Source organism: Lagenorhynchus albirostris, chromosome X (genome assembly GCF_949774975.1).
Source record: "Lagenorhynchus albirostris chromosome X, mLagAlb1.1, whole genome shotgun sequence".
NCBI classification, from domain to species: domain Eukaryota; kingdom Metazoa; phylum Chordata; class Mammalia; order Artiodactyla; family Delphinidae; genus Lagenorhynchus; species Lagenorhynchus albirostris.
Genome location: NC_083116.1, coordinates 90,285,259 through 90,298,694, shown reverse-complemented (window position 1 = coordinate 90,298,694; position 13,436 = coordinate 90,285,259). Strand labels below are relative to the sequence as shown.

Here is a 13,436-nt window from a genome sequence, read left to right as displayed (position 1 = left end):
TAGACAGAGAAAGTCCTCAGTAAATACAAGTTGAAGCATGTTGAGATCCCCTCACATAATGCCCTTTCCCTGATCTTTCCCATTTCATCGCAGAGGAATGCTGAGGCTCCTAATGGGAGAAGGTAGTCACTTCAAGCACAACAGGCCGCGTTCATACTGTTGGGGAATAATTAAAAATAAAATCTTGTGCCAACCCAGTGAATTCGCTCAACAAAGGTAGAAAAGAACGAAATAGTTTTATTGTCGAATAAGCATTAAACCAGCTCGTGATGTGCATCACAAGCAATTCACTGAACAGATTTCAGAGAAGGAAAGAAACCTCATCCTTTTATATAGCCAGGCAGATACAACCCATTGCATACATGTTCTTAAGACAGATGATAACTTGCCCTCAAGAGAACTTGACAGCACCATTTACTACACACAGGTCATCTCAAATTCCCTGGTAATCGGTGTAGCTATCTGCCTTTAGGCAAAGGAAGAATAAAACACATATCTCTTTGACAAGCAGGTGACGACTTGGAACCAGCCTCCTAGGTCAAATTCCTAGGGTCGTGGAGATAGGGCACTATCTCTGCTGACGTTTACATTTCAAAGAGATGGCTCCCAGGCCCTCAAGAACAACATTCCTGAGTTGTAAAACTGGCTGGAGGCCTATTTAGCTTTTTTTTTTAAGAGTTACATATATCTTGAAGGTACGGAGAAAAAATTTACACGTTTTCTGAAGGAGATACTCCAAGAAAAGGGAGGATGGAAAGTCTCTTTCACTTGTGACACCAGGAAAACTTCAACTTTTAAAAACTTTGTGTCTACCCTACGATACTTCCACCCTCTTCCCTGAGTTATGCCCTACTCCAGGTCCACAATTTCCCCTGACCTTCTACTATTAGTCTTTCAAAATCCTTATCAACTCCATTCCTAAAGGAAGCCTCCCCAAACAGCAGGCCGCTACTCCTAGAGCCACAGCCACGGCCACACTAGAGACTCGCTGTTATCAAGGGCTATGACTACAGTCTCTTAGAATTGGAAAACTTTGCAGATATTTGGTCTGATTCTAACCCATTTCAAAGACGGTAAAACTGAGACATAGGAAAATCCCAAACGGGTACTTAGGGCGCTGGGTCACACTGGAGCAAAAAGGACGCTTAAGGATCCTCCGCCCAAATTCGGGGATCCCTAAAGTCAGCCCCAGGTGACCAAAAAAAAAAAACAAAAAAACCCACCCTGCTTGATTCCACTACGGCACGATTGGGGTTAAAACCCATGGAACGCTGGTCTCCTCCCGACTGCGCCTGCGCGAGTTAGGACGTGCGAATTTGCCCTGGACCCTGACGTTTCAGGCAGCCCCTCCTAATGCGGAACACGACCCACATTCCGCCGGTCCTGCCTTGACAGGCGTGACCCTAATCCAATAAGAATGGAGGGCTGAGTCCTCCGGAGCCAATAGCCAAAGCCCGAGGGGCGGTGGAGGCGGACTCTGTAAGGAAACAAGAAGACAGGCCCAAGATGGAGGCGGCGGCGGCTGTAGCGGCGTGACAGGTGAGGGCAGGCCCGGCAGGGTTAGGTTTCTGGAGAGACTGCTGGGCTCGGGTAGGGAGCCGGGACCGAAAGCTCAGCTCCAGGATGGCTGCGCCTGGGCCCCGATGCCCCCCGCCCGGAACCGGAGGAGTGGTTTGACCCGGGGTGAGACCATCTTCGACAACGCGGGGGGGGGTAGACTGGAATAGGGGTGCAAGGCTGCGGGGGATGGTTTCGCCCATCGCGTGTGGCAGCGCGCCTGCGCAGAGCTGGAAGGCCCTCGGTGGGCGGGGTCAGGCCGAATGGGGCTTGGGTGTCTTGTCATGTGCAGTCCCTCTTAACCTCCTTGTGGTGTCTTGTCATGTGCAGTCCCTCTTAACCTCCTTAAGGTATCTGATGACCCTTGCTTACCGACAACGGGGAATGCGTGAAGATGAAGCTCACTTCTCGCTTTCCTTATTCTGGATCAATGTCTAGCTCACTAGGAGAATGTTTGAGGATTCCCCCATTCCTCCTCTTTAACCCTCCCCAGCCTCCTTCCATTATCACCAGTAATATTACTGCGACCCTTTCATTAGTTGTCAGGGAGAATTTTGGAGCGCCCTCCGCCCCACCCGCGCTTTACCCCCATTTATCTCATCTCAACCATGTCTGGTGATGCTCCATTACCCTCCTTTCCCCCATGACAGTGTCTGGTGACACCCGTTATCCACTCTTCTACCCATTACAGTCCCTAGTGACCCCTGTTACATCTCCCCGCAGCGTAGTGTCTGCTGAGCCTCTATGAACTCCCCATCATAGTCTGGTGACTCCCATTAGCCACCTAACACAGTATCCATGAACCTACCATCATTACAGTTCAGGGCTTTGGGATGCCCACAGTGCCCTTACGAACACTGTTTGGTGCAATTCCCATTTCCCTCAAACTAAGGGCAGTATCTGATGATCCTCTGTTAGTTCCCCATCACCCTATCTGTGACTCACCCCACACCACAGCATCTGAACCCCCTTCTCCATTAGAAAGCCAGGGCAGCCTGTTCATGTCCATTACGTACCTGACAGGCCCCAGTGCAGTGCGTGCTGACTTCCCCGTTAGTCCCTAGCACGGAGACTTACGTGCTCCTGTGCCCTCCGGGACAGTGTGTGTACCTCTCACTATGTCCTACCCCCCACCCCACCCCGCCCTACGCAGTGAATCCGAGACCTTGGCACTTAAGTGTGAGACAGACAACAGGAGCGGCTGAGCAGAGGAGGAACTGGATCCCTTGGGCTGTGTGGAAATTAGGCTACAAGGGGTGACGTGGAGCTGGGAGATTGCTTCCAGACCATCATTATGGGACCTCTGAATTTTACCTCTGTCTTCTAGGAGCCCCATGGCACCTGCCCAGCCCCACCTTAGCCCGTCTTGACAAAGTCCTAGGCTCCATGGAGCCACCACGGGGCCCCCCTGCCAACGGGGCCGAGCCATCCCGGGCGGTGGGCACCGTCAAAGTGTACCTGCCCAACAAGCAACGCACGGTGGTGAGTCTGACGGGAGCAAAACTGGCAAGGGGTAGGCATGGACCCGGTTGTAAATCTTGGATCAGAAAGGTGACAAGGGCTGGGAGAGTCAGCTGGGGACTCCACTGAGAGCTGACTCCTCACATCTACACACACACAGGTGACTGTCCGGGATGGCATGAGTGTTTACGACTCATTAGACAAGGCCCTAAAGGTGCGGGGACTCAATCAGGATTGCTGTGTGGTCTACCGGCTCATCAAGGGGTAAGTGTGGCACTGCCATCTCCAACTGGGCGCGCAGCCTTCCAGCCCCTCCTCAGAGTCATGGGACTCTCCACTCTGCTGTGCAGTCTCCGTTAGTCTTCCCTTCATTCGGTGACTCCGTGAGTGCATCCAGCTTTTGTCTCATTACTTCATTAGTTTATTGGCCTGTAAGGTCAGCAGCTCATTTTCTTCTTGCACCCCAAATCCTCACCGTGCTCCGTCATGTCCTCCCGGAATTCATCTGTTTCATCTTTCACTGTTTTATCAATTTGTCAGCCCTCTCCTTCCTCTGTTTCCTTGTTCTCTGTCTGCTGTGTGGGCCTCGCTGACCTTCCATTTATTCCTGTTTTAGAGTTCCTTAACTTTTTTGTATTCAATTCACGCATTGCTTTTTATTTGTTATTTCAGTGCCTCACCAGCTGCTTTGTTGGGGGCTTGCTCAGGACTTCTAAGATTTAGTTGTTTCTTCAGTCTCATTTGCTCCTCGTCTTGTGGCTAAGAGCATGGACTCTTCGCACTGTCCTGCCACTTACAATCCCTTGTGGCTCTGGACAAGTCATTTCATCCCCCTGAGCCTCAGTTTCCCCATATGTAAAATGGGGACAAGGATAGTACTAGTTCCTAGAGTTGCTGTACTGAGAATGAAACATGCCATCTATTATTGCATGGATGGCAAGCTTGGAGGGACTTTTGGGGGGTTCCCTTCTTCCCCATGGCCCCATCCACCCTCCCACTCACTCCCTTCCATGCCTTCTGCAGTCGAAAGACAGTCACCGCCTGGGACACAGCCATTGCACCCCTGGATGGCGAGGAGCTCATTGTGGAGGTCCTCGAAGACGTCCCCCTGACCATGCACAATTTTGTGAGTGCAGGGTAGAAAGTGGGGGCAGACCGTGGGTGTGGCGGGAGGGTCCCTGACCAGGCCTCAGTCTTCTCTACTCTGTGACAGCAGGTACGGAAGACGTTCTTCAGCCTGGCCTTTTGTGACTTCTGCCTTAAGTTTCTGTTCCATGGCTTCCGCTGCCAAACCTGTGGATACAAGTTCCACCAGCATTGTTCCTCCAAGGTCCCCACAGTCTGTGTTGACATGAGTACCAACCGCCGACAGTGAGCCTGGCCTGGGGTGGGCAGGGGGATGGGGAGGACAGAGGCCCAGCCACAAGGCTCTTACAGACAGCTGACCCATGTTCCCTTGCTTTACACCCTGAATGCCCTCAAGGTTCTACCACAGTGTCCAGGATTTGTCCGGAGGCTCCAGACAGCATGAGGCTCCCTCGAACCGCCCCCTGAATGAGCCACTCACCCCTCAGGGTCCCAGGTAGGGAACGCCTTAGCTGAAGGGCTGCTGTCAGAAGAAAAAGATCTGGAGGCCTCTGTAGAGTACAAGCCATACTTAATTCATTTGTTTACTCCATGAACATTTATTTAGCACCTACAAGTGTGAGTAAGGGCATGGAGCTCTGGGGCCTTGGGTGATTCCCCTGATCTCTCTGGGCCTTAGTTTTCTCATCTGTAAAGAGCAGATAATGACCACATAGGGTTCTGGTGAGGATTAAATGAGTTAAGACATGTCCAATGCTTAGAACAAGATCTGGTATAAGATAAGTTCTTATTAATTATAATATATATCTGTATATATGCATCTAACTACTTAGTTAATTCTACCATTATAACCATGCTCAAGCCTGTCCACTTTGAAATACATATTATTTTATCGTAAATTCCCTTTCAATTTCAATGTTGAAATATATTATTGCTCTAATATATCATGTTCATATAATATGCATTTTATATATCTATATTTTATAATGTCAATATTTATATGATATATTTTTGCTATTGTATTATGTGTTATGTTGATAATATTTTCATATAATGTAGAACATCAAACATTTTTATGTAATGTATGAAATAGTAAAGTTAGAGCATTATATTATTTTTAATTATGGGTATATGTGAATAAATTATCTATGAATAGCATTTCAGGATAGTGAAGGGACCATTAAGAAATATTTTTGTAACATTATAATATATTTAGTATATATCATGTATAACAGATGTGTATGTATAACATATAACATTATTATAATATGTGTAAAGCATTGTAATTTTAATATAGATAACATACTGTATGTTATATAATACATAATATATTTGAATAGTACATATAGTTATACAATATTATATATTGCTCTTCCCCCACTATCTGCATGGCTTGCTGTCCTTCCTTTAAGTCTTTGCTCAAATGTCACTTGCTCAGAGAAGCCTTTCCTGACATCACCAGGGACACTTCCTGTCTCCTTATGTTGCTTTAGTTTTTGCTTTATTGCACCTGTCACCATTGGACATATTAAATATTCTTTGTTTTTTATTTCTCTTTTTTCCTGCTGCAGTCAGCCCCATGAGGGCAAGAACCTTTATTTGTTTTTTGTTTCTTTGGTTTTTTTTAATTTTAAAATTTTAGTACAGTTCAAATCAGCATGCGTGTAGAACCTTTATTTGTTTCGTCCACAGTTTTATTTCCACTACCTAGAGTGGTATCTGGCACATGGCAGGCACTCAGTCAATGCTTCTTGAACAAATGCATAATAGTAATGACAGTGGACGTTTACTCTGTGTGAGCTAAACACACACTTAGGACGGGGCGGGGCATGGGCGGTGGTGGCAGCTCTACTGGTTTTCTCATTCACTCGACAGTGATTTCACAGCCTTTCCCCTGCCAGCTCCTGCACCCAGCACCGCGACCCCAAGCACTTCCCCTTCCCTGCCCCGGCCAACGCCCCCCTCCAGCGCATCCGCTCCACATCCACCCCCAACGTCCACATGGTCAGCACCACGGCCCCCATGGACTCCGGCCTCATCCAGGTTGGTGTCGAGGCGGGAGGTCACAGGGGAGCACCGGGCAGAGGGGAGGGCCATTCCTGTTGTCTTCCATGTCCTCTCTCTGACGCCCAGCCCTCTTCTTCCAGCTCCCTGCCCAGAGTTTCAACACTGACGGTGAGCCCCCCGCTACCTGCACCCTGAGTCCCCCACCCCACCCCACCCGGCTCCACTCACATCCTCTCCGCAACTGCAGCTGCCGGGAATAGAGGTGGTGGCGATGGAACCCCCCGGGGGAGCCCCAGCCCAGCCAGCATGTCCTCGGGGAGGAAGTCCCCACATTCCAAGTCCCCGTCAGAGCAGCGGGAGCGGAAGTCCTTGGCCGATGACAAGAAGAAAGTGGTGAGCTCCAGGGGGCACCTTTGGTGGGGGCACTGCAGGCCGAGTGATGAGGGGTGTGGGCAGGCCCCTGAGATGCCGCCCTTGTGGCCCGCAGAAGAATCTGGGGTACCGGGACTCGGGCTATTACTGGGAGGTGCCACCCAGTGAGGTGCAGCTGCTGAAGAGGATCGGGACGGGCTCATTTGGGACCGTGTTTCGTGGGCGGTGGCACGGCGATGTGGCCGTGAAGGTGCTCAAGGTGGCCCAACCCACAGCTGAGCAGGCCCAGGCCTTCAAGAACGAGATGCAGGTGCTCAGGTGAGATTGCTCGCGCGCAGGGATGGGGGCAGGGGCGGTGGGCACCGCCTTGGTGCCTCTCTGGGTAAAGGCCGTACTGAAGGCATTTCCTGCACATCCCCTGTGTTTGTGTGGTGTTATAACCATAATGGTAAGTTTCTTCTCTATCAGAGAAGCCCCTTTCCCCTCTGGGAAGGGGTATGTTTGGAGGACTCTGGTCACATTGGTGTTTGTGTTTGTGTAAATACTGATATTAATTAATGGCTCTGCCTCCAAAATGTGGGTCTTTTCAGTTGTCTGCTGTGAAATGGGTATCACCAGTGTTACTGTGGTACTTACATCAATAGCATAATGTGAGTTAACTGCATCACCAGGCAGCCTGGCGTCCTGGCCTCTCGTCTGCTTGTTCTGCATCATTAGTATATGTTTATTGTGTTGCCTTCTTGTTATTAATTATAACAATACTGTACTTTAAAGAACAGTATTAGAACTATAATCAGAACCATAATTTAATCATTGTTTGATTAATGATTGTGGTTGCTCTACCTAATATATCATTCATACTATATTAACTCATTTGTGCTAAGAAACCCTGGCGCTCCCTTTTTGCTACCCTAGTTCCTACCACTCCTGGGGTTGCCAGTGTGGGCTTTCCCCTCTGACAAGTGGGCACAATTATGTTGCAGAGTTGACGTTATCATAATTCCTTGTGCTATTTTAATACTCATCCTCATAATGGATGCCACAGTAAGGAAATTTTCAGTCTCTGCTCCTCTCTATGAAATGGCAATGATTTGAGCGGGCTGTGAATTTGCGTTGTGTTCGTATTGAAACTATAACCTAACTGCTGTGAAGAATACTAACGCGCTGTGAGCAAAATTGCAGAGCGTTGTTGATGTTCTTTGCGTGTAAGTTACCATTGTAACTGCAGTTAATACTTCTATAAGGAATGAAAGTTTTCTTCTAAATGAGGGTGGCTCCATTCATACAGGACAGTTTCTGTCAGGTAACCTAGGTACCCAGTAGTGATAACAGCAAGGACAGTGATGTTTTCAGGGTGCTTGCTTGTGTTCAGCTGTTCTAATAAGCACCTTACAGGTTATTTACTCACATATTCCTCCCAACACCCCTGTCAGGTAGCTCACAGAATTATCACAGTTTTTCAGTTGAGGAAAATGAGGCACAGAGAAGTTAAGTGTCTTCCCTGAGATGGTACAGTGAGTACCCAGGGAAGCCTGGATTGGAACTTAGGATCTAATTTGAGTCCAAATCCCAAGCTCTTTACCTCTAAGCCTCTCATGGTTAACAGGATATAGCCACACATCACTGATATTTTTACCCAGCATTTATCAATATTATGTTGATATATCACTGATGAAGGTTGGCATTCCACTTTCTCATCTCAAATGGTCACAGGCTCAGGTCATGGTCAGGGTCAGAGGTATGGCAGGTATTGATGATTAAGACACTTCTGGTCAGTAGAGGGTGAGGGGTAATCTCTCCCTCCTGCTTTTGTTGGGAGACTTGGATGAGGAAGCCCAGGACATAAGCGCCCAGCGTGGAATCATAGCCCAGCAAACATGTCTCACAACTTCATTGAATCTGGCCATAGTCTGGCCCTGAGCCTCCTGAAAGCCAGGGTGGGAATGATGGCAGAAGGCAGCAGTGAACAGCGCCATTCCCAATGCTCAGGAAGTTGCTGTTTACCCTCCCTGCCCTGATACCTTCTGCCCTGCCTGCAGGAAGACACGTCACGTCAACATCTTGCTGTTCATGGGCTTCATGACCCGGCCGGGATTTGCTATCATCACACAGTGGTGCGAGGGCTCCAGTCTCTACCACCACCTGCACGTGGCCGACACACGCTTCGACATGGTCCAGCTCATTGATGTGGCCCGGCAGACTGCCCAGGGCATGGAGTGAGCGTCCTGGCCCGGGGACTAGGGAGGGGGCTGGGGGATCTGGGGGTGGGGAGATGAGGTAGCCCCCAGACAGTCTGACACCTGCTTGTATCCCAACAGCTACCTCCATGCCAAGAACATCATCCACCGAGATCTCAAGTCTAACAGTATCTACATGTCCCTCTCTGAGGGCTGGGCTTGGGTGGGGGGCATCAAACAGGATGAGGGCTTAGAGGGATGGCTCTTGTGGGAGGCTTTCTGGGGGCAAACAGGGAGGGGCACATGTGGCATTTCTCTTTGCCAGGTGCCAGAGCTGTGGCTGGTGAGGGGCCTTTAATGGGAGTCTCTTGGTCAGGAGTCAGGGTTTTGACTGGTTCAGGTGCTGTTCTTCAGGACTCTGGTCAGGGTCTGAGGAGCGGCAGCTGTGGAGGGCGTTAGGGGGAGCTCCTGACCAGTGTCACAGGCATGGTGAGTGTGGGTGCCATTAGAGGAGCTTCCTAGTCAGGAGTCACAGGAGGGCCAAGTGTAGGGGGCATTCATTGGAGCTCCCCACCCAAGTCAAGGTTGTGGCTAGTTTGTGTGACATTGCGGGGCTTCTGGTCAGGGTTAGAGGCATGACTGGCGTGGAGGCGTCAACGAGAGCCTCCCAGTCAGGGCGAGAAGCCTGGCTATTGGGAGTCCCTGTAGTGGCCCTTGACCCTGGTGGACATCTTCCTACACGAGGGGCTCACGGTGAAGATCGGGGACTTCGGCCTGGCCACAGTGAAGACGCGGTGGAGTGGGGCCCAGCCTTTGGAGCAGCCCTCGGGCTCTGTGCTATGGATGGTGAGTTGGGCCAGGCTGGAATGGGGGCATATAGGGACATGGGCTGCTGGGCTAGGATGTGGGAGGCCGAGTGGGGCCGGGGATGCCTGCACCCCGAGGTGTGGGTGTCTGGACTGCTCATGCTTCACCCCGTGTGGGTGGCTCTGAGTTACACCCAGTGTGGCTGGTGGGCCCTGGGCCTATGGGCCAGTCATTTGCTGACCTCCACATTCCTCCTGCCCGGTCCGGCCTATTGAAGGCAGCTGAGGTGATCCGTATGCAGGACCCGAACCCCTACAGCTTCCAGTCGGATGTCTACGCCTATGGGGTTGTGCTCTACGAGCTCATGACCGGCTCGCTGCCTTACAGCCACATTGGCAGCCGTGACCAGGTGAGCCCCATGCCTTACATCTGCTATCTCCCAGGCCAAGGGATCCCCTCAGCCTCCAAACCTCAGACCTCCACCTTTGCATAGACCAAGAACACCACACTTCCCCCAGAAACCCCAAGTTTTCTGAGCTGAGGATTCCCAGATTCCTCTGGGTCTTCCGTACCCAGAATTCCCTCCTTCACCCACATCTACTCCTCTGGGTCCTCAAAGTCCAGAATCTCCTGAATCCCTTATACCCAGAATCCCCCTAGGCCCCCAAAAGCCCAGAAGCCCTCTGGATCCCTAGACACACACAGTCCTCTGGCCTGGTTACTCAAACTCTCCAAAGTCCCCAAAGCCCAGAATCCCATTTCTCCCAGAAACAATCCCTTTGTACTTCTGGAATCCTCACAGATACCTACAACCATTCAGGCCTTAGGTATCTGTCAGACTTCAGGGCCCTTGCATCCACAGTACTCTAGGCCCCAGACATTTCTCCAGGTTCAAGGCCTGGGATCTCCCAGACCCTCAGAAACCCAGGATCCTGTAGGCTTCACGTACCAATAGTCTTTGGGTCTTGAGCACTCACAGTCGTACAGACCACGTGGACCCATAGTCCTGTAGGCCCCAGACCTCTACAGAAATACAGACTACTGAGAGCTAGAATCCTTTAGCTTCCTCCAGACCCAGAACTTCATGTTTCCCCCAGACTCAGTACTTTCTAGGCCCCTAAGCCCCCTAGAAACCTGTGGACCCATAATCATCTGGGCCCCGGACACCTACAGTCCTTGACTTCCCCCAAGCTTAAATCCTTCTGTTTTGTAAGCAGAGAATCCTTCTAAGTCCTCAGAGACCCAGAATCTTTAGATCCACAAGATACCCACAATCTTCTGGGCTCCAATACCCAGAATACCCCAGTTCTCCTAAAAGGAGCCCTCCAGGTCCCTCAAGACCCAGAATTCCCTGGGCTTCCCAGCCCAGACCCCCAGATCACCCCATTCCTGTCCCCCCTCCCAGATTATCTTTATGGTGGGCCGTGGCTATCTGTCCCCGGACCTCAGCAAAATCTCCAGCAACTGCCCCAAGGCCATGAGGCGCCTGCTGTCTGACTGCCTCAAGTTCCAGCGGGAGGAGCGGCCCCTCTTCCCCCAGGTGGGCCGAGGAGGAGGGCTGGACACCCTGGGGAGGGAGCCTCTGAGGAGAAGGACTCTGAGGTGTGAATGTGAACTGTGTTGTGTTCAAGGCTCCGAGGTGTACAATGTGTGTGAGTGTGTGCTTCCCCATTAGGCTGGGGTCTGGGGGTGTCGGGGTGCCCACGCGGATCTGGACACCCTTCCTCACCCGCCCCTGCCCCCAGATCCTGGCCACGATTGAGCTGCTGCAGCGGTCACTCCCCAAGATTGAGCGGAGTGCCTCCGAACCCTCCTTGCACCGTACCCAGGCTGATGAGTTGCCTGCCTGCCTACTCAGCGCAGCCCGCCTTGTGCCTTAGGTCCCACCCACAGCCACCAGGGAGCCAATCTCAACCTGCCACGCCAAGGAGCCCTGCCCACCAACCAATCAATGTCTGTCTCTGCCCCGTTACTGCCTCAGGATCCCCCATCCCTGCCCTGGGAGATGAGGGGGTGCCCATGTACTTTTCAAGTTCCTCTGGAATTGGGGGACCCTCGAAGACCGAGACCCCTGCCTCCTCCATAATTCGGTTTCCTCTTGGCTTTGGCGATACTTCTAAATTCGGGAGCTCCTCCATCTCCAACGGCTGGGATTTGTGGCAGGGATTCCACTCAGAACCTCTCTGGAATTTGTGCCTGATGTGCCTTCCACTGGATTTTGGGGTCCCCAGCACCCCATGTGGATTTGGGGGGTCCCCTCTGTCTCCCACCATTCAAGGACTCCCCTCTTTCTTCACCAAGAAGCACAGAATTCTGCTGGGCCTTTGCTTGTTTATTTTTCTTCCCGACTCTTCTCATGGGGTTCAGAGCCGCTGAGGGGTGAGGGTGAGTCCAGGCAAGGGTTGGAGGTTGGGGGAGGTGCGGACCACACAAACAGCGCCACTGCACGCATCACCACAGGCGGCACGATGAACGAGGACCACATATGCCAAGCACGGCACGAGAGGAGGCCACGTCAGTCACAGACACAGACATCACTGCAAAGGTGGGGAAGTGGGGGACCACTGGCCTGTGTGCAAAGGATTCTGGGAGGATGGGTGGAGTTTGCATATTTAAGACAGCTGTCAGAGGCAGGAGAGTGGGGCAGGGGTCCCTGGGGAACTGAGGGGTCCTAGCAGTGGGAGGAGCTCCCAGTGTGTTGAGTGGGGTTGGTTGGGGGGGGGTGAAGGGAAATCCTTGGGGAGCTGGGTGGGGGCAGTTGAAGAGGTGGATCTCCAGAGATGGGAGATCCATAGAAAGGGTCTCAAAGGTAGGGGTTTCTTAAGGATTTGGGAGATTTTGATGGGGAACAAGGTGTGCTTGAGAGCTCTGGTACCAGGAGTGGGGTTTTCCAGGAATTTCAGGGCTCCGGGAGGGGTTGCCTGGTGTTTGGGAGAGCTTCCAGAAAGGAAAATGCACTCTGAGGGCACCAGGAGTGGAGGTCTTCAGGGATTTGGAGGTTCTAGAACTGAGAAGTAGGTCTCAGTTTTTGAAAGGACTTGGGAATTCTAAACATGAGAACTGGATTTAGGACCGGGAGTGAGGTTTCCCCAGGGACTTGGGCATTCTGAGGAGTGAGAAGAGGGATCTTGGCGATCCAGGAGAGGGCTTCTCAAGGGATGAGATTCCAAAAGTGAGAAATAGATTCAGGGCCCAGACAGGGGTTGCCCAGGGGTTTGGGGGCTCTCAGGGTGGGGTGTCAGTCGGAGAAGAGGCTGGCGAAAGACTTCCTCAGGCTGCGGATGGTCTCAGCTTTCACCTCGTCCTGGCTAAGGCTGGGCCTGGGCGGGGCTGGCTCTGGAAGGTTGAAGGCATTGGTCAGAGACTGGGATTTGCTAGAGAGAAACAAGGTGGAGGCGTGGGAGGAAGGGGGGAGAGGAAGGGAGGAGGGGGAGAGAAACACAACGTTACCCCAGGCCCGGCCCCAGCCCTGCCCCTCTGGTCCTGGGGCTGTGCCTGTGACCCTCCCACCCCCCAGCACGGGCCTGGACCCTGGAGGGATTCTCAGGACGAATGGAGGAGCCCTGGGCCAGGCTGGGAGGACTTGGATCCAAGGTGAAGAAGCCTGGGATTGATGGGAAGAGTTCTGGGCTGAATCTTCTCTTATAATTCTAGCCTAGATTGGGAGGAGTTTGATATAAAGGTGACGATGGGCAGGGAGGTTTCCAGTGTAAGGGTGAGGAGTCCAGAAAAGGGGGTGGTGGTGCTTGGACCAAGGACAGGCTGGAAGGGGCAAATCTAAGGGGGAGCAGTTGGGTGGGGCAGGACAGACTTCTGAGCTAAGAGAGGAGGTCTGGAATGGACCAGAAGAGGCAGAGAGGATGGTGTGATTTGGGAGGAGACTGAGATGGGCTAGAAGGGAGCCTAGACTGTAGGAAAAGCATGAGGACGACTGGGAAGAGTGAAGTAACATAGGAGGACTGTGGATTG

The 13,436-nt window shown here is 51.8% G+C and overlaps 2 protein-coding genes across 5 annotated transcripts in view; one reads left to right on the top strand and one right to left on the bottom strand.

The window, feature by feature from the left end:
* Window positions 1–1,388: 1,388 nt before the first annotated feature.
* On the top strand, window positions 1,389–11,788 carry ARAF (A-Raf proto-oncogene, serine/threonine kinase). 3 transcript variants are annotated; one of them, XM_060138835.1, is made up of 16 exons: window positions 1,389–1,539; window positions 2,885–3,039; window positions 3,179–3,282; window positions 4,042–4,144; window positions 4,235–4,389; window positions 4,502–4,600; window positions 5,991–6,147; window positions 6,252–6,279; window positions 6,359–6,504; window positions 6,599–6,801; window positions 8,523–8,699; window positions 8,802–8,848; window positions 9,388–9,506; window positions 9,745–9,876; window positions 10,873–11,007; window positions 11,213–11,788. In XM_060138835.1, exons 2-16 carry the CDS (start codon window positions 2,944–2,946, stop codon window positions 11,345–11,347), a joined length of 1,836 nt encoding a protein of 611 aa, XP_059994818.1. In that variant the 5' UTR covers window positions 1,389–1,539; window positions 2,885–2,943; the 3' UTR covers window positions 11,348–11,788. The 3 variants fall into 3 exon arrangements, with proteins under 3 accessions (XP_059994818.1, XP_059994817.1, XP_059994816.1); XM_060138834.1 differs by lacking the exon at window positions 1,389–1,539 and adding an exon at window positions 1,551–1,683 and having other exon boundaries at window positions 6,006–6,147; XM_060138833.1 differs by lacking the exon at window positions 1,389–1,539 and adding an exon at window positions 1,551–1,683.
* SYN1 (synapsin I) overlaps window positions 11,779–13,436 on the bottom strand; it is a 43,620-nt gene continuing 41,962 nt past the window's right edge. The window contains exon 13 of one of the 2 annotated variants that reach the window (XM_060138831.1): window positions 11,779–12,841. In XM_060138831.1, the coding sequence (XP_059994814.1) occupies window positions 12,706–12,841 (136 nt within the window). In that variant the 3' untranslated portion in view covers window positions 11,779–12,705. The remainder of the gene's footprint in view (window positions 12,842–13,436) is intronic. The other variant, XM_060138832.1, reaches the window with a different exon arrangement.